General features: G+C 35.1%; 2 protein-coding genes across 8 annotated transcripts in view; both read right to left on the bottom strand.

Moving 5' to 3' along the window:
- Positions 1–18,848, bottom strand: part of Mhcl (Myosin heavy chain-like) — a 120,166-nt gene that overhangs the window by 42,733 nt on the left and 58,585 nt on the right. The window lies entirely within an intron of this gene.
- Positions 323–3,284, bottom strand: LOC141388885 (uncharacterized). The gene has a single exon (XM_073959477.1). It carries the CDS (start codon positions 2,806–2,808, stop codon positions 679–681), a length of 2,130 nt encoding a protein of 709 aa, XP_073815578.1. The 5' UTR covers positions 2,809–3,284; the 3' UTR covers positions 323–678.

The following is an 18,848-nucleotide window of genomic DNA, read 5'->3' as shown; positions in this document are numbered from 1 at the left end:
CAAATAACAATCTTCTTAAAATGTTTACACTAGAAATTCCTAGAGAAATCTATTTATAAAATGGCATTGTAAAATTTTGCAAAAACATTTTGGAATCTAATGGTGAAGATTGTGAGCGGAACCAGAACCAAAGCAACCAGCTAAAGTAATTTGTGCAGGCGATATATGTATGTATGTAGGATATGTATAATTTAAGGAAATTCAATAACCAAACCTTACACTTAAAATGGGAGGATATAAATATAAAGCGGGGACTACGGGGGTATACAAAATCAAGCCGAAATACTTGAAGGAATCCATCAAAAAAATAATTAACACACCATTTTTGTGTAGGTATTATTATTTTTTATAACAAATGTATACAATTTATTACAATATGTGAAGGTAAAATATACAAATCAAATACGTACGTATGTATATAAAAAATACTGAACAAAGAATACCTCAACTACATACAGTTACACATACGTGTACATACTTATTATTAGGTGCATATGATTGTTTTTGTGTGTAATATATACTACAAATATACTATACTATGTTCAATTGAATACAAAAACAAATTACAATAACAAAACAAAACAATTGCATGTTCAAAACGTACATAACATTTTTATATATTAACAAAAAAAAAAGAAGAAGAAACACAAACTACCACTCCATTCCACCCATCGACGGCTATTGCAGCCGAATAGTTACCTCTTTGGTAAAGTTAGGAAATATTTCGACATGTGTCCGTATAACTTTAACCGATTCAACTTGGGCAATACGGCAAGTGGTGCACACACGCTGATTTGTTGTAATAAACAGTTCCCGTTTTGTGTCGTCTTCAGTCATTTCCGCATTCTTGATTGTTACTGCTGGAGTATCATCATTTAAACTGGTAGTGGAAGAAGAATTCGAAGGCTGATGATTATTGGTAATTTCCATATTCTCATTTGAAATATGGCCAGAATCATCAGAATCGGAACAGGATGACGATTCGTGTTCCTTGGTCTTAAGTGACACGGTGGACGGCACAAAATCCAAAGAATTTAAGTTGCTCACGGTGGCTATGCCACTGTCAGTAGAAATCTGACGTTGCGGCAGCGAACGTATGGCATTGTTAACTTGAACTACATTTACTAAAAGTTCGGCGTGTTTATTAGAGTTCTCCGCAAAATCTGGTGGTATAATTTTACAAGATTCCAATGAAGGAGGCAATATCTTGTCCTCATTGGCATAGTTCAGTTTGTGCTGGAATTTTTTACGTCTTAGGGTGGCAGTTTTATTACCACCCGTGGATGATTTAATACGCACCACAGACTTATTATTGGTGGTGAGGGCACCACCACGTTGTTGGCTGGTATTCAGGGATTCTACCTTTCGCAAGATCTGCTGACCCTTTTCCAGACACTTGTCCAAAAGCTCATCACTTGTTCTACTACGCCGCGGGGGTGTAGGTGGTACCATGACGGTTGAAACATGTTTTTTGTTGGATAAACTTGAATTGGAATTTGTTCTTCTTGGTGCTGCAGGATTTTGTTCAGTTGTGCGACTTTTTGCTTTCGTATCCCGTTTCATTTGGCCAGTCGCAGTGCTATTGGATGATGGAGGATCAGAAGTTTTAATTGTTGGTTTAACATTTACATATTTGGCAGTTCTTTTCATCGGTTTGGCCGTCGATGCCTTTTTAATAGCAACCACTTCCTGAGCCTCTACAGCCTTGGCACACTTGCTTGCGATAGAATCATTAACCGCTTCTGTAGAGGTGGAGGTAGTTGTATTCGTATTTAAATAACAGAAACTTTTACTCCTTTTTTGTAGCGGCATTGTCTTGAGAATGGGAATTTTCGTTGAATTCGACAATTCCCACACAGATTTGGATTTTTGTTTTTGTTGTTGAATAAATATGTGCCTCATTTGTCGTAGACAAGGCGAGTCCGGAGATTGATAGCATTTGCGGCGTGTAAGCGACAGACATGACGACGATTTCTGCAATTTGTTGGCAGTATTTTGATGGCGACAATCTGTCTGTGGTGGTGGAGGCTGGTTCTGCTGCTGTACGACGGGTAATTCCTCAATGGTCGACTTCTTATCGCCGACATTGTCAACAGTGGGGATGGCGATTATTGTTTGTTTGGGTTCTTCCACAGACACGGGCGAGTCAATATTTATTGAACTTTCAAGCGGCTTCTTTTCATCTTGCACGTTATCGCTGGATTTGGTTTGTGGAAGAGGGTCATTGTAATCAAAAACTATTTTATCAAAGGTCTTCAGAACAGCGTTCAATTTGCATTCATCGTGAGCCACCTTTTCCAGTTCTTCAAATATTTCATCTTCTAACGACGTCTTGACAAAATTCAAGCTCAATTGGTTCTCGTCTTCATCACTTTCCACGTAAGATGAGGGTCTTTGGGCGAAATAGCTGGAAATACTCGGTGTATTTTGACTAGGCGTTGGGGTAGACAGTGACACCGTTTTAGTAACATTTGGTCGGATTTCTTTTGTTGTTTTCTTATTTTCTAAAGGCTGTGAATTCTTATTCGTCAGTGTGTATTTTCCAATTGATGAATCCAAAGAACTCAAAGCGGTCATGGACTTGGAATGTTTTCCAGCCTTGTAAAGTTTTCCACTTATCTTTGGCGTTAAATTATCCTCGATGGTATGTCTAATTCTGGAGTAAAACTTTCCAACTCCTGAGGCTCTATTATGTGCCCCCGCAGAGGGACATACAGCTGGCGAATTTCGCGATGTTTCCGCCGTTGTTCCGCTTGAGTTTTGAACAGCCTTAAGGCTTCTTTTCGGTTTTACATAAAATTTATCCATTCTTTTAGGCAAACAATTTAGAAAAACGTACGCGCATTATTTTCTAATTAAATTCGGTTCCGCTTTAAAACACTTCTTCTTTTCCTCAGTTCGATTTTATCCGCGCTCTGTAATAACACGACCTAGCTTCTCAATCAAAATGCAACACTTTCCATTTTATGGTAAGAAATCAGATTTGTATGTTTTATGTTTACGTTCAACTCGCGTTAATAGTTTTTAACCAATGTTTAGCTATCGCGTCTTTAGTAAGACTGATAGTAGGCTTCAATGGGTTGTAGTGCGCATGCGCACAATTGTTGCTGATGTGCCGCGAATTGTTATACAGCGTTGTTGTTTCAAACCATTGGAATAGAGTGGATGAGCAAAACAATAACAGAAACAGTGTTTGTTTTTCCGCTGTCGTCGTCGGTCAGTATAGGATCGAACATGTTGGTTGCACTTGTAAATGCAGCGAAAGTTTAGCCACCACAACCACCATCACCTTGATGAACATTACCATCATCATTGTCGGTTGATGTAAACACGTACAACACTTGCTGCATATAAATGTTTAGCTAATATATTTAGCTGGCCACTACTACCTGATGGTATCGAATGTTATACGACCGACGACTAATTGCCATTTATGATAGAAGTGCGCGGGTTCAAAGCGCCAACACCTTTATCAAAACAAACCATTTACATTACTGTAGGTGTTGAAAATTGGTACAAACTTACTACGTTTTTCATTATTAATTGAGTTAGCGTGCTCAATTGAGACAACTCATCTGGCTTATTGTACGTGAGGAACTAGACAAAGTTTTGACAGTTTTCTACAGACACATTTTTAGTGATAATGTGATCTTATATGTGTATATCTCTGGTAACAACAACATATCATTTGAAAGATTTATAATATAATTATTGTGCCGATGATATTATCAATAAAATAAATTAAATGCCATTTCTAAGAATGGATATAAAATAAGAGCAATTGATTTTTGAGGTTAACAGAAAATGGGGAAATATTGCTAAAATTATGAGCGTTAGAAAAAACAAGTAAAAAAGTATCAGTCGGCTTTGCCGACAGAGATATGCCCTCAGCCCGTTCAAGAGATACCGTGCATAGCATTTTAGTGACATTTTTTTAAATATTGGGGGGAAGTATCGGAAGTTGTGGACCGGTATTGCCTATCTCCGAACTGAAACTAAGTTTGAACAAAATGTGACAAAGGCCAAAGTTTGGACCAAATCGTTTGATCAGTTCATGCTCTCCAGCCACTACATATGGTACCATGGGGGTTTTTTAGATCTTTTAGGCTGTTTTCTCAAGAAGTATGGATTTGCCCGTCGTAATGGAGGCAGCGAATGCAAGTTGCTTTAACAAAAATCGAAGTGATTGGAGAGCAGGTCTAAAAGTGAACTTATCCGAAGTTTTGTGTGGGATGTACCCGAAGGACAAATATAGTCCATATTCGAACCTGATCTATATCTAGTAGATATATTATGACGTGCAAAGTATGGGCCAAATCGATCACTCCCTTCAACAGTTATCGTGCGCACAATGTTTCCGAACATTTTGGAACTTTTGTGGGCGAGGTACCGATATAACCCATCTTCGAACTTAAACTAAGTTTGGACAAAATATTACGAAATCCAAATTTTGGACCGAATCGGCAGATTCCTGTTAGTTATACTGCGCTCCAACCACTACACATGGTGTTATAGGTTTTTTTGTACATTTCAGGCTATTTTCCCAGGAAGTATGGACTTGCCCTTGATGAAACTTGTACAGTCGTATGGTGGGCAGTGATTACAACTTGTTACAACAAAAATCAAAGCGATTCGAGAGCTGGTCCTAAACTGAACTTTACCGAAATTTTGTTTGGGAGGTACCCGAAGGCGTGGACTGATTGAGTCCATAGACATAGGTAGAAATTTTGCGATGTGCAAAATATGGGCCAAATCGGTTACTCCCTTCAAGAGTTATCGTGCGCACTAATTTTCCGAAAATGTTCGAACTTTTGGTGGGGGTGGTACGGGAAGGAGTGGACCGATATAACCCATCTTCGAACTTAAACTAAGTTTGGACAAAATATTACGAAAGCCAAATTTTGGGCCAAATCGGTTCATCCGTTCGAGAGTGATCGCACCAGCCAGACAGACGGACGGACATTGCTCAATCGACTCCAAATTGTCTGAAACACATTTCTTCGTCCAAATATACTTGGGGTCTAAAACCATTATTTCGATGAGGCACATTTTGCCCGTATGAAAGTGTTTATACCCTCGTTAGCATAAATGCTGAGGGTATAATATTCGTTGTGATTTGTATGTAATATCGATGTTTTAAACGCGATTTTTTCGAAATGGCATTTTTGAAAGCGGTGCCTACTGTAGATTGAAAATGGATGATCCGATTTTCATATGTTTTTGTGGGATTATTATACACATAAACAGATTGTCCTTAAGCTCGAGACTTTAAAAAAATTAAAGATTTGTGACGTTAAAACTATTATTTTTTTAGTTACAACACGTAAGAAAATATCAGTTAGTTGTTCTGACGGAGATATATCCTCAGTCACTGAACAAAAAAACCAAACCAAACACAAAAATTATGCCGAATATAAAATATATTGATTTTGTATCACGAGTTTACTTTAAAATCTGTACGTGAGGTAATGTGGGGCAAAAATGTTTAGTAACCAAACCTCTTCATAAAGAACTTCACTTTTTTCCGAATTTTGTGCAGTCCCTATTCCAACCTTATACATGACTGGATGAAATAATACGATGTGCACAGTCTGCACCAATCAGAAACTACCTGTGAGAATTATCTTGGTTGGTGCCGTCAGTGTTTCTTGGAGCTTTTAGACCAATATCTCAGGAAGTATGCACAAGAAAAAATTGTACCGTCGCACTATAGGTAATTTCGCCTGTTTTTGAGGCAAACATTAATAGCGGTGGACTTTTTCAACTTTTTTAATGCTTTATATGCAAAAGTAAGCTAAAACAAAGAATTACACAGTAGAATTCGGATACAACGAACATCGGTTATCAGAAACTACGTTTATAACGAACAAAGTTTTGTGTTCCCAAAGAAGTTGTCTTAATATTTGTACAACTTCTTAAAACGACCACGATTATAACGAACAAAAATTGTCACAGCGCGAGTAGATTTTTTTACAATTTGTTAGGATTTACAGGCCCGCTTTTAAGCACAAGAGGATAGCGACAAACTTAAGCACAGTATCAAATATTTATTTATTTAAAAGTAAGCTTTAATAAGAATTTAACAGATGAACACGTTTATAATTAACGCCGGATATAACGAACAAATTATCTTGTTCCAACCCCTTATTCTCATTTTACCTATTATTACATATATATATTATTGGAACGAACCAACCCAATGAACGCGGTTGAAACAAAGAAAAAAAATGTTTTTGAACTAGAGTGTTGATCCGCCAAAAGATTTTTATAAACATTGATATGTTTAAAATATTGATTCGGGAAGAGATCTTTATAAATATTATTTTTTAAAAGGACCAAAAAAATCGCGCAATCATCATCCCTAGTTAGAACGTATTACACCTATAATTAACAAAAATGTTGACCACGACACATTTGTACCTTTTTACAACACAAGGTGAATACTTTTTTAAAGAAAATGTCTTTATAGTTCATATCGGATGCTTTTTTGTGTTTAATATTTTCTTCACCAAACCAAAAATTAAAATTTGGTTTGAATACGTTCATCCGTTCTAGAGTTATTGTGCGCGCCAGACAGACAGACGTACATGGCTAAATCGACTTCAAATTATCTGAATTGAATTTCGCCCAAACATACTTGGGGTATAAAACCGTTATTTCGATGAGGTACATTTTTGGTCGTATCAAAGTGTATGTACCCTTTCCATAGAGCTGGCAAAAAATCGATGGTACTAGCGATAATATTTTTAAAAATTCAATATCGATAGTTTTTTCTATCGATATTATCGGATTAAAAAGACATAACCTAAAAATTACGCTGTTTTTCGGTTTTATAGATTTGTGAAAGTAAGTGCGTTGTCACACGCAAAAATTTTTCGGAAAAGTAAATTGTATTTTTGATATTTTTATTATTTCTTAATTATTTTTTAATGAAGTACGCTTTTATAGATCGAATATATCTTAGCTGAAACATTCATGAATTTTCTCCTACATTAATTTTGTAATTTTAAAAATGTGATGTTGTTGTCTGGCTTGGGAATGCTTACCACTGAACCACCGTGTCATATAACCATGAGATAGAAAATTGTCCTATAGTACTTCAAATTTGTTGAATTCTTAAATACATGTAAACAATCGACTTTTAAGTCACTCAGGAGTGTCTGCACACGCCATAAAGCAAGAACCGCCATAATGCTATAGAAATTGTTTCTGTAATGCATGTCTCGGAAGTGACGCCTTAGGCGAGGGAACTCTCTTCAAAATGCTTTCAGGGAATTACTACATTATGTTGGAAAATCGTCATAAAGAGAGAAGTTCAACTGTGTAGAAGTTCCTATACCATTCTATAAACTCACTTTCGTTACCTACAGTACATACATATTGAAGAAATACATACATATGTATGTACGTATACGATTAGCACGTACTACTGCATTACGTTTTAGGGGCAGACATACCAGCAATCATATTAAACGCGTTAATTCCAAATGCCAAGTCATTGCCTTAAATTGCCACACTAAAATTAAAGAAATTAAGCCCAAATAACCTTCTTTAGATGTTGCAAGCCACCAGCCACCAACCAGCAGAATGTGAAACCGACAATTTCTCCATTACAAACAAGAATTTGTGATAATAAATCATGTGAACGAACGAACTGCTTGCTGTTGTGTCCAAGGGTCCGCTGGCTAGTCAAACAAAGAGTCATACACCAAATCTTTGTTTTCCTACAAACTAGAAAAGCTCAAACATATGGGACTTTTTGGAGTAAGTTGGGGAATGCGTTACCATCTCATCGGGAAAATTACTTGTGTCATATTCAAAATGATTTTCATTCAATTAAATGGAAGCTAAAACGATTAACAAATAATTCTCTACACAAAACATGTCTTAGTTGCAATAAGAGTTCCAACAGAAAATGAAAGTACGAATGCGTCTGTCTCTTTGGTGCCTGCCAGTCTGTGGGGCATTGAACATACGTACATATTTAATGCCACATTAAAGATTGACAGACAATGTAATTGCTGGCGACGGTCGTAACATGATCATATCGGTTGAACTTTTATTTTCATTCGCCTGCGGAGTCAGTAATTGACGCATCACATTGTTGTTCAATTCTGCAGAACACCACTACAAATGTGAATTTAATTGACATGCAACTACACTGATGCACCATGCCTTTATACCACCATGAATAAACCATTCCTGGGATCGACATTGTGTTGTTGTATTGTGTTCTTCGTTGTCATTACACATCAATACAGGTTAGGTCAGGTAAAGAATTCTGGAAATATTTTCATACAATTTATGTTGAGGCTGCGCAACCTAATGAGTCTATGGGTTATAGTACCCTTTTAACGGATAAAATAAACAATAAACCATAAAGTTGGCACTAAAAGTTGAAGGTAACGTCATCCTTCATTTAAGTTGAAGACCCAACATCAGTAGTGTGGCCTACTAAAACGTTTAGCATAACAATATAATGACCAAGGCACATTTATAGAAGGTAGAATGACAATCAGCTGTATTTTTACTTTTTTTGTAAATTTGATTTTCAAAATGTAATAGGGTCCACTTATGAAATTTGAAACTTCGAAATTTGCTACAATAAAATACTTCTTTTCATCCTAAACGTGTAATTAAAATAACCCACGACTGTTCAGAATGCTTTATTTTTAAATTTTCATTCAAATTTGTTCTATTTTAGAGGATTTTAAAATGTAAATATGTATGTTGTTCCTAATAAAATTTTTTGAACGACCCTATTATTGAATATTTTCTTTGACATTTAATTTTGTCCCAACTTACATTAGGCGAGTTTACTTGCGGCAATTGTCAGTTTGTAGGTGAGAGAGGGTTCTGAGAGGCAAAGGGTTACCATATGCCTCACCTCTCTCTCCTACAAAATGACAATTGCCGCAAGTAAACTCGCCAAATGTAAATTGGGATTTTCTATAACAGATATTGCAAGGCATATTTATATAAGGTAGAAGTGACAATCAGCTGTATTCTTACTTTTTTTGTAAATTTAGTTTTCAAAATGTAATAGGGTCTACTCATGAAATTTGAAATTTGCTACCATAAAATAGCGCTTTTCATTTTGATTCAAATTTGTTCTATTTTAGAGGATTTTCAAAATGTATTTATGTTTTTATGAGAAAAATTTTGGAACGACCCTATTGTTCAATACTTTCTTTGACAATAAACTTTCAATAACAATGTTGTTTTTGTAAATTTGTTAGTTGTTGTAATTTATGCATATACAGTATAGTCTCGATAATCCGGACAACGCGGTAATCCGGACACTAAATTTTTTTACATTGTAGACTCTATAATCCGGACATCACATATTTTTCTTACCTCGATAATCCGGACACCAATATTTTTTCCTATTTTGAGTATTAGATTCTTATTTATTTCGTTGACGTTTTCGTTCTTAGCAATAGCAATTGGTGTATAAATGAAAAAAATTAAGCTTTTCAAAGTTTTCGGTCCAAATCTCGGCTTTCTGGCTAGCCAGTGTTGATTACGTTATACAGTCAATATGGAATTAACTATCTGAATCTGTCAAATGATTTTTTCATCGCAACCCAATGTTGGGTAGCCTAGTTCCCAGAAAGATCAATGTTGCGTGTTGTTTTCTTCTGAAGGAATTAGTTCATTCGCCTTCCGGTTAGTGAGAAAGTCCTTTGGACCATGTAATGTATTTCAAGGACATTTTATCTAGAAATGTTTAAATCATTAAAAGCGTCGGGTTTAATAGATTAGTTTTTATTGGGATTTATAACAAAACGAGGAAACGAGTAGATACCACAGATTCCTAAAAAAAATCGTGTTGCCCCTTTTATTTTCTTTCTTTGACATTCAAAATCACTGACGACTAAGGATTGTTGTATTGCATTCTCGTAATTATGCAACCAAAAGATTTGAATTCCATTTTGTCTTATTCGTAAGCTAAAACATTAGCTGTGTCTTTTTACGTGATAATTTGTAATAATTATTACTAATGTTGCAGATTTTGACAGTTGTATAAAGGAAAAGTTGCTGAAAAAAATGTTTCAGCAACATTTAGTAAGTAAAAAGACACACCAATTTACATATATAAAAAACATCTCCTTTTGGTTCGTTGACGAGATGAAGTCATTTGGTAATGTTCATAGAAATCGCTAAATATTCACCATAATGAAATGAGTGCATATGAATTCTGTAGTTCTATCGCGAGTCATAAGAGACACGAGCCTCATGGAAAAGGGAAATCATTATGGTCGCCACCCGTGATATTTGCTTAATATGAATTCGTTTACCTTAGATGTCAGGTTATTATATAGTAAAAGTCCCTTATTAATGATTTAAACTTTCAAAATTATATGGTTTTGTTACTACTCGGTAATCCGGACAATTCGATAATCCGGACATCACTGAAACATGTGGTGTCCGGATTATCGAGACTATAATGTACCTTATATAAATTTGCCTTGAGATATTGAAACAGGGCAATTATAAATATCGGGAAAAGTTATTTCCTGTGTTTGACAACCCAAGACCCCAAAATTTCCTTGACCTGTTTAAGGTTTGATCCCCAGAAAAAATTTTATTGCATAGAATATGTGGTCAAAAATCGATCGGAACAATACTGCCTGAGATATATGTATATGTATAACCGTTGGAAGGGAAAATGTTTTGTGTCTTGTATGAAGCATAGAAACTAAAAACGTCTTTTTCTCGAAATTACATATCACGGTGCTCTTGAATCAAATTTAAATGGAAGGTGCTTACACCTGGGAAGTGTTTGCGGATTCTGAAACTACAATGCTCATAGATGAGAAATATCAAGAAACAAAAAAAATCGCCGGAGGGATTTTAAAATAAATCGCGATTCAAGTTGACATTTTTATGGGTTGTTTAGGTTTTTGCGTGGAAACCGCAAGTCCTATCAAAATGGGAATAAAGAAAATGTTGTAGCTATCAAAATTCTCTACAAGATTGACCTTAATGATATTTTCGTAGGTTTTACAACTTTTGAGATATAGAAGTTGAAATTGGGACAATTCAAATTCAATTCTGTATCGTCTCCTTATAAAACAATGTCATGACTGCAATTTCCCAACTTATGGGCCGATTCCGTACAGCGAGGCGAGTCGTGTCGCGTTGCCAGTTGCAATTTTTCCATTATGTATGGCAAAAGTGGCACGACGACGTCAAATTTTGTCGCCGTAATGTTCATTTTCCGGCGACAACAAATTAGCTGTCGCCGTTCATTTTTACTAACGAATAAAAATAAAATAAAAAAACTTGTTATCGACGATTATTTTCTATCGCTGTACGTAGTGTCTTTTTTAAATTTTGTCGCAGAGACGATAGACGACGCGACATGACTCGCCTCGCTGTACGGAATCGGCCCATTAAACTTATATATCTAAAAAAATGGTACAACCTAGGAAAAATAACATAGGCCAGTCTTGTAGAGAATTTTCACAGCTAGAAGATTTTCTCAGGTCCCATGCCGATAAGACTTGCCGTATTCAAACAAAATCGCGAAACCCTAACAAAAAACCTAAAAATGTAAATTGAGCTTCTTTATCTCAAAAATGGTACGGCCTAAAAACAAATAATAAACGTGAATCCTGTAGGGAATTTTCACAGCTACAACATTTTCTTTAGCTCCATTTCGATTGGACTTGCGGTTTCCAAGCAAAATCGTGAAAACCTGAAAAACACCTAAAAATGTGAATTTTGACCGCGATTTATTTAAAAATCTCTACAGCGATTTTTTCTTGTTTTTGGATTTTTCTCATCTATGAACATTGCTGTTTCAGAATTCACAAAAACTTCCCTTGTGTAAGTGGTTTTCATTAAAAGTTAGTTAAGGCGCACCCTTCATGACATTGTTTTATAGGGGGGCGATACAGTCAGTGCATTGTCCCAATTTGAACTTCCATATCTCAAAAATGGTAATACCTACGAAAATACCGTAAAGGTCAATCTTGTAGAGAATTTTCATAGCTACAACATTTTCTTCAGTCTCATTTTGATAGGACTTGCGGTTTCTAAGCAAAATCGTGAAAACCTAAACAACCACTAAAAATGTCAACTTGAATCGCGATTTATTTAAAAAGCGCTCCGGCGATTTTTTTGTTTTTTGATTTTTTTTATCTATGAACATTGTAGTTTCAGAATCTGCAATAACTTCCCAGGTGTAAGCACCTTCCATTTAAATTTGATTCAATAGCACCGTGATATTTGTTTGGGCTTATCAAGAACATCAAAATCAAGTCCTTCATCGATCGATTTTTTAAAACGAAAATTGAAATGTTCACTTTTTCTGCCCATCAATCCATAAAATAAAAATCAAATGTCTTTCGTTAGTAATTGCATCAGTTGACAACGGCTGGACCGATTTATATATATTTTTTTATGTGAGTCATAGCCCAACTTTTAATGGAAAGAAAAATTAACCACGCCCACATTTTATACCCTACACCACTATGTGGGGAGGGTATTATAAATTGGTTTTGCCCAAAAAGTTTGTAACGCATCGAAATAATGGTCGTAGACCCATATTTATATACTCGTATATACCAAAATGATTGTCTCGATCTGCCTATGTGTGTCCGTCTGTCCATCTAAACCTTGTAATCATGCTACAGGTCGCAATTGTGATCGGATCCGGTGTTGATGAGGGTCCCGGAGGGGAAGAAGCCTATTGATTTTGGCGATGGTCGGATAATATTTAGTGGCCGGAATGGGCAAAAAACTTATTTGGAGAAAAAGTCAACGTTTTTTTTCCAAAGCAAATATCTCAGCATCCATAAGGGGTATACCAATGCAAAAAAGTTATAGCCCTAATGTACATGGATGGCACATCCGCCTTTCACGCAGAAGGTCGTGGGTTCCATTCCCCGGCTAGGCAACATCAAATTTTCAACTGTGGCAAAATACTCCTCAGTAGTGTTGGCGACATTTCCTGAGAATTTCAGCCATGTAAAATTTCTCTGCAAGTGGTGTCTTAGGACACGCCGTTTGGACTAGGTGATAAACAGTAGGTCCCATATCATTGAGCTAATATGAATCGGGGTGCACTTATTGATATGAGAGAAATTTCCCTTGTCCCTTCTCGAATGTTTGTGGAACAATTATTATATATATCTAAAAAACTACTGAACCGATTTTCCTGAAATTTTCATTAAATGTATAGGGATGGCATCCGTTTAATATAGGCAATGGTTGAAAAGGCAGATAATTTTTTTGGCCAAAGGACGAACGCTATGAATTTTGGTAAAAATTGGTACAGATTCGGATATAGCTCCCATATATATTTCTGCGGTCGCTTTCATGTATTTGATGCACCGTACATGCCATTTTGTGTCCAATGTCAATGAAATTTGGAATGTGTGACGGAATCGGAACGCAACGGGAGAAATAAGTTTGTTATGTTATCGCCCGATAACATGTATTTAAAGTCCGAAATGTTTTTGAAAAAATTACCGCTTAATTACACGTGCACAAATATTGCACACAGAAGTTGTGATTTGAAAATTATAAAATCCTCAGCGTAGTATTTTGCCTATATTTCCCAAGTTTTTGCATTATAAAATCGAAGAAAAATGTGACTAAATATTTGTTATTTCTCATATGACAGGATTAAAAATGTTTCTTAAGACAAAAGAGCAGTGGGCAATATTGATAAATCTCGAATGGACATTTTTATACACTGTTTGAATATTTTGCTTCCAAAAAATCATATTTGGCCATTTTTTTAATTTTTATATTCCTCACTTATAGAAATTGTTAACACCACCAATTGGCCCTTTAATCTTCAGTCAGTATATTTGTAATATGTAAAGGATTATATAAATATGTACGTACAAGTTTACTTAATATTAACACACTTGCAAATCCGTAGAGCAGCAATAGTAAACGCCACATTTCCTGGGCAATGGTTCGATGCGAACACACCTGCAACAGCAAATTGACATAGTCATGCTGTCCATGCAACATGCTCAGCGTCATATTCAAATGTTGAGCCTCCAAAGGTGATGACGAACATGTTGCACTTTCAAACCCGATGATTTTATTCGACGCGATTATGTACATCGATTATGAACGCTCAAAAAACCGGTCGATCTTGTCGCGTGGATTATTGTTGTGTATCGGTTTTTTATTTAATTTACTTTAGGATGATTTATATTTTGTAATCTCCTACATAAGCAACCACTAGCTAAGATCACAATCCATGACTGCCACAAGACATTACAGCACCGCACAGACGGAATGACAGATTTAATGTAACAAGTGGTGGCTGGACACAATACTAGATTCTGGTCTGCAGTAGCAAAATAGTAATTCCATAGGGTAAACGTATTAAATTATCTTTTATGTCAGTGTTTTTTATTTCTTTCTCTCCCATACTCCGGGCTGCGGACACAGTAGCTAACAGCACAGAGTAATCATTATTGTGTAGATATGATGCACATGAACTTGACCATGAAAAAAAAGAATGCAAAACTTCCCCGTCTTTGGAATGGTTAACAGATGCATGTGACGTCAGTTAGTTGTTGAGTGAACGGCAAAGAAAACGACTTAAATGGAAGACTACAACTAAGATTTAATACATGAATATATACAGACCTAGGCATGGTGTAAATGGGTAGTGTAGTAGGTATCAGAGTTCTGCATGAATTAAATACAAAAATAAATATGTAAACGAATTGTGTAGTATGCTGCAAAAGTATGCTTTATAAATGCAACTGTGCAACAATTCACAAAGTCTTGTGTTCATAAATGCAGTATGTCTTTTTGTAAATATCTTCATAAATGCAGTAAAATGACTTGTAATTGTTCGACAAAGTCACACATGTGTACCTTGTCTTCATGTTAATTTTTCTCAATGTTGCATTTATAAAGTCGGCCTATGTCTCACACCAGAGAATTACTCGTATCTTCCCTGAAACAAAAAAACAACACCAGAAATTTTTCACTTATAAATGAACAACGCATAATTTTTTTTGGGAAATATCTGTACCTTTTTTAACGATTTGTACAATTGCTGAACGACTCATATATAAACTTCTACGCACAGGTTCAATACACAACCATAACTCTTCTGTTGCAGATGCAACAGAAACAAAAATAAGCTGCAAATAATCCGTGGCAATTAACATGGCAGTTTCATTGTCTGTGACACCGTAACCAGTCGCTATAGCGAGGAACGACCCACAGTTCATAAATTTATTTGCTTGATAATGTTTTTGTAATAAAAATTCGATAGTGAAAGTGGTTTTGCAAGCATGTGTCTGGTGAAGTTATTTGTCAAAGTGGAAATTTACTGAAGATGTTCAACAAAAACGCTTAAAGTAATTTTTTGGATAATAACAATGTGCCAGGAATGAAGTAATAAAACGTTTACATGAATACATTTCGTCGGTGTCTTGCTTACTGTTCCTACGTCATTTTCCTTCATTGAAGAAAAAACTGTTATTTTTTAAAATATGTTTAAATGTATTGAGATACCCAATTTGTTATGTATCCTATATTATAGGGTGTTAAAATTGAATGTTGATATCTGGAGAACTCGACTTGTTAAAGCACATTTAGTTGGCGATTAGGCATAAAGGACTAATACCCTAGACAGACAGCAGCGTTAATTTGCATTAACTGCCTTAATTCAAACAACAACAAAACAGTTGTTTACCAGCAATCAGTGATGCCAGATAAGTCGAAAATTTTCGGGAGCCAAAATCGTCAAAAAATTGGCAAATACAATAACTTGTATTTCAGCTCATATTATTAATATATGGGCCATTATTATATATTTTCTTTTACTATTGGATGGATTTGAAACACAAAATAAACCAATTTGGAGGCATTTAAATATAATTTTTACATTAAGTTAAACGGAACGGTATAAATCTGTTCGGAAAATCAAAACTATAACAAAAGAAGACTTGTAATAATGGGGGTATAAGTTAAAAAATAAAATGTTAAATAAAGAAAACAAATACCAACCAATTCATAAAACAAAACAGTTTTGTGACAAATGTTTTTTTTTTTAAGCGGTGTCCACTATAGGTCGCGAAGGACTGTACCTATCATCATATATTTTTGTGGTCTTATTGAGTACAACACCACCCCAACCCGCACTTGCCGCTTCTGGGATGTTTGTGGAACAATTATACTATTTTATTAAGTACATAAAAATCTTTTCTTTAAAAAAGCGATTTTTTTTTTAAATTTTGAAAGTTTTTTTTTGCCAAAAAAAAAAAACTACCCAATTTTTTACCAAAGATTGACTTTGGACTCTATTTTAAAAATTAATATTTTTAAATTCCGTCTTCTAAAGACTAGATTATTAGGTACTTAATAAGCCAATAGATATGTGATGATCCGTTCAATCGTTTTCGAGATATAGAGATCACTGCAAGACGCTTTTTAAAAACAGTGTCTCGTAGATGGACATTTGTCACAAAACTATGAAAATATTTTTCAACAAAAAAATTACCGAAGGTAGATCAAAATGTGCCTTTGCACATGAAAAAATATCTGTTAAAAAAGACTTGTACTGTTCTTGGAAAAAAATCATAGAAAATTATGTTTTTTGAGATGCACGACTAGGTACGATCCTTTAAACGAAACTAATACAAATATAGTTTTAAGAGGTTAATTAATAGCCTATTTATATCATAGTTTTTTTTTACGGGTTAATCTTCTTTATGAGGAGTTATTTGATCTATACACAATGGAATTGACATTTAAAACCCAATGGCTTTATTAAATTCTGTTATATGTATATAAACGTACTATAATAAGGTGATAGATTTATGTATAGTTGTCTTTCAGATTTTATGTGAAAAAGTTGCCATAACTAAAAATCAGCATTTTAGGGGTAAAAATTGTCAAATCGTTTTTTGGTCTAAAAATCGTCAAATCACTGCCAGCAATCAGCTGTTTCCTAAATGCAGAAAGAAACTGTCGTCTGTCAGGCTAAAATTAAACGCAGATCTTAATGAAAATTGGCGCTACTGTCTGTCTAGGGTATTATCCACATTCTTAATGCACAAAATCAAACTAAATTCATACTGCATTTAGGCGTTTCAATATGGCAATACTTACTGTAAAAGAGAGCCGTGAATATGTTCTAAGACACAAGGAGTGGAAACTGCAGTGCAAATGATAATGCGGTGCAAACAAAAATTGCAGTGCAAACAACAAAATACATGTTAACCAGCAATCAGCTGTTTCGTAAATGCAGTAATTGTCACCTGTCACGGCAAATTTAAATGCAGATCTTAATGCAAATTAACGTTGCCGTCTGTCTAGGGTATAAAGAACCAAAACAATTCAAATGCTGTTTAATTTTGAGTAAATATGTAGCTCCGATATCAACTTAGCTCTAGATATACAGTCAACCAAAAAAGTCTACATACACCCTATATATCTCGAGTTTTAAGGGTAAGGAAATATTTTTAAAAAAATTCAAGTACATCATAGTTCTATTTCATATCCCTAGTGAACAAAATTAAATAAAACAAAAATATATTCCATAATACGAATAACGGTAAATTCAATAAAAATTAAAAAATTAATAGGGAAAAAGTGTACATACACCCCAATGAAATATTGAGATTACCGTAAAATTGATGGAATATGCAATACAAATTTTACATTTTCTTGCTTTAGCGAATGCCTCTTTGTGGATTAATTGCCGTTATTTCCGGTCAGATATCGCGTATAGCTCGTTAAAGTAGACCTTTTCAGATTTCTTTGAGTTTTTCAGTCTGGTAGTTTCAGAAAATATAGTGGGACTAATAATTTTGAGAACCTAGAGATGCTCCTGAGCTTCAGAAAATATACGAATTCCTGAGTTATCTCATATATTTTATAGTTCCCACACAAAAATAGTTCAGTTTAGGACCTGCTCTTGAATCGCTTTGAGTTTTGTTGTAAGAACATGTATTCACTGCCCCGCTTATGACGGTACATGTGTCATCAGGGGCAAGTCCATACTTCCTGAGAAAATAGCCTTAAAGTTGATTTGGTCCGTACTTTGAACTGGTAATATTTCTACGAGGCAGATCAGGTTCGAATATGGACTATATATGTCAACTCCTTCGGGTACCTCCCACAAAAAAATTCGAAAAAATGCACTTTAAGGCCTTCTCTCGAATCACTTTGATCTTTGTTGTAATAACTTTCATTGGCTGCCGCCATTACGACGGTTCAAGTTTTTTAGGGCGTAAATCCATACTTCCTGACAAATTAGCCCCAAAGCTATAAAAACCCCTATGGAACCATATGAAGTGGCTGAATGAAGCGCACGATAACTCTCGAACGGATCAGCCGATTCGCTCTAAAATTTGGCTCTCGTAATATTTTTCTGTTGAACGCAGCAACCGTCCAAACTTTGGATCTCCTTATATTTCGACCAAATGTAGTTTTACTTCAGAAATGGTCCATATTGAAGACCGATATGGACAACAAAATTAAACATTTTTGTTTAAGTACAGTTTAGCATATGTTCGAAGATCCTTTGGAAATGTATAGCCGGTATTACATTTGATATTACGGTTTAGCATATGTTCGAAGATCCTTTGGAAATGTATAGCCGGTATTACATTTGATATTGTCAATAGATGAAAGTTCCAATGCAAAGCCGACTGATACTTTTTTACTTGTTATAACAATATTGTCCACAAAATACAATTCAAAATTGCCCCTTCCAAGTGACATCCTAAACTAGTTTTCGCTATAATTATTAAGGATATTATGATTCTATTTCAACATGCATACAAAACGCTCTGGTTTATTCAGATACGTTCATTGTTTCTTTATGAAGAACCTAAATGTTTTGTGGT

Source organism: Musca autumnalis, unplaced genomic scaffold (assembly GCF_047663935.1).
Source record: "Musca autumnalis isolate F117 unplaced genomic scaffold, ASM4766393v1 scaffold_1, whole genome shotgun sequence".
Lineage (NCBI taxonomy): Eukaryota > Metazoa > Arthropoda > Insecta > Diptera > Muscidae > Musca > Musca autumnalis.
Note: the sequence above shows the minus strand (reverse complement) of the source record. Positions and strands in the feature narration are given on the sequence as shown.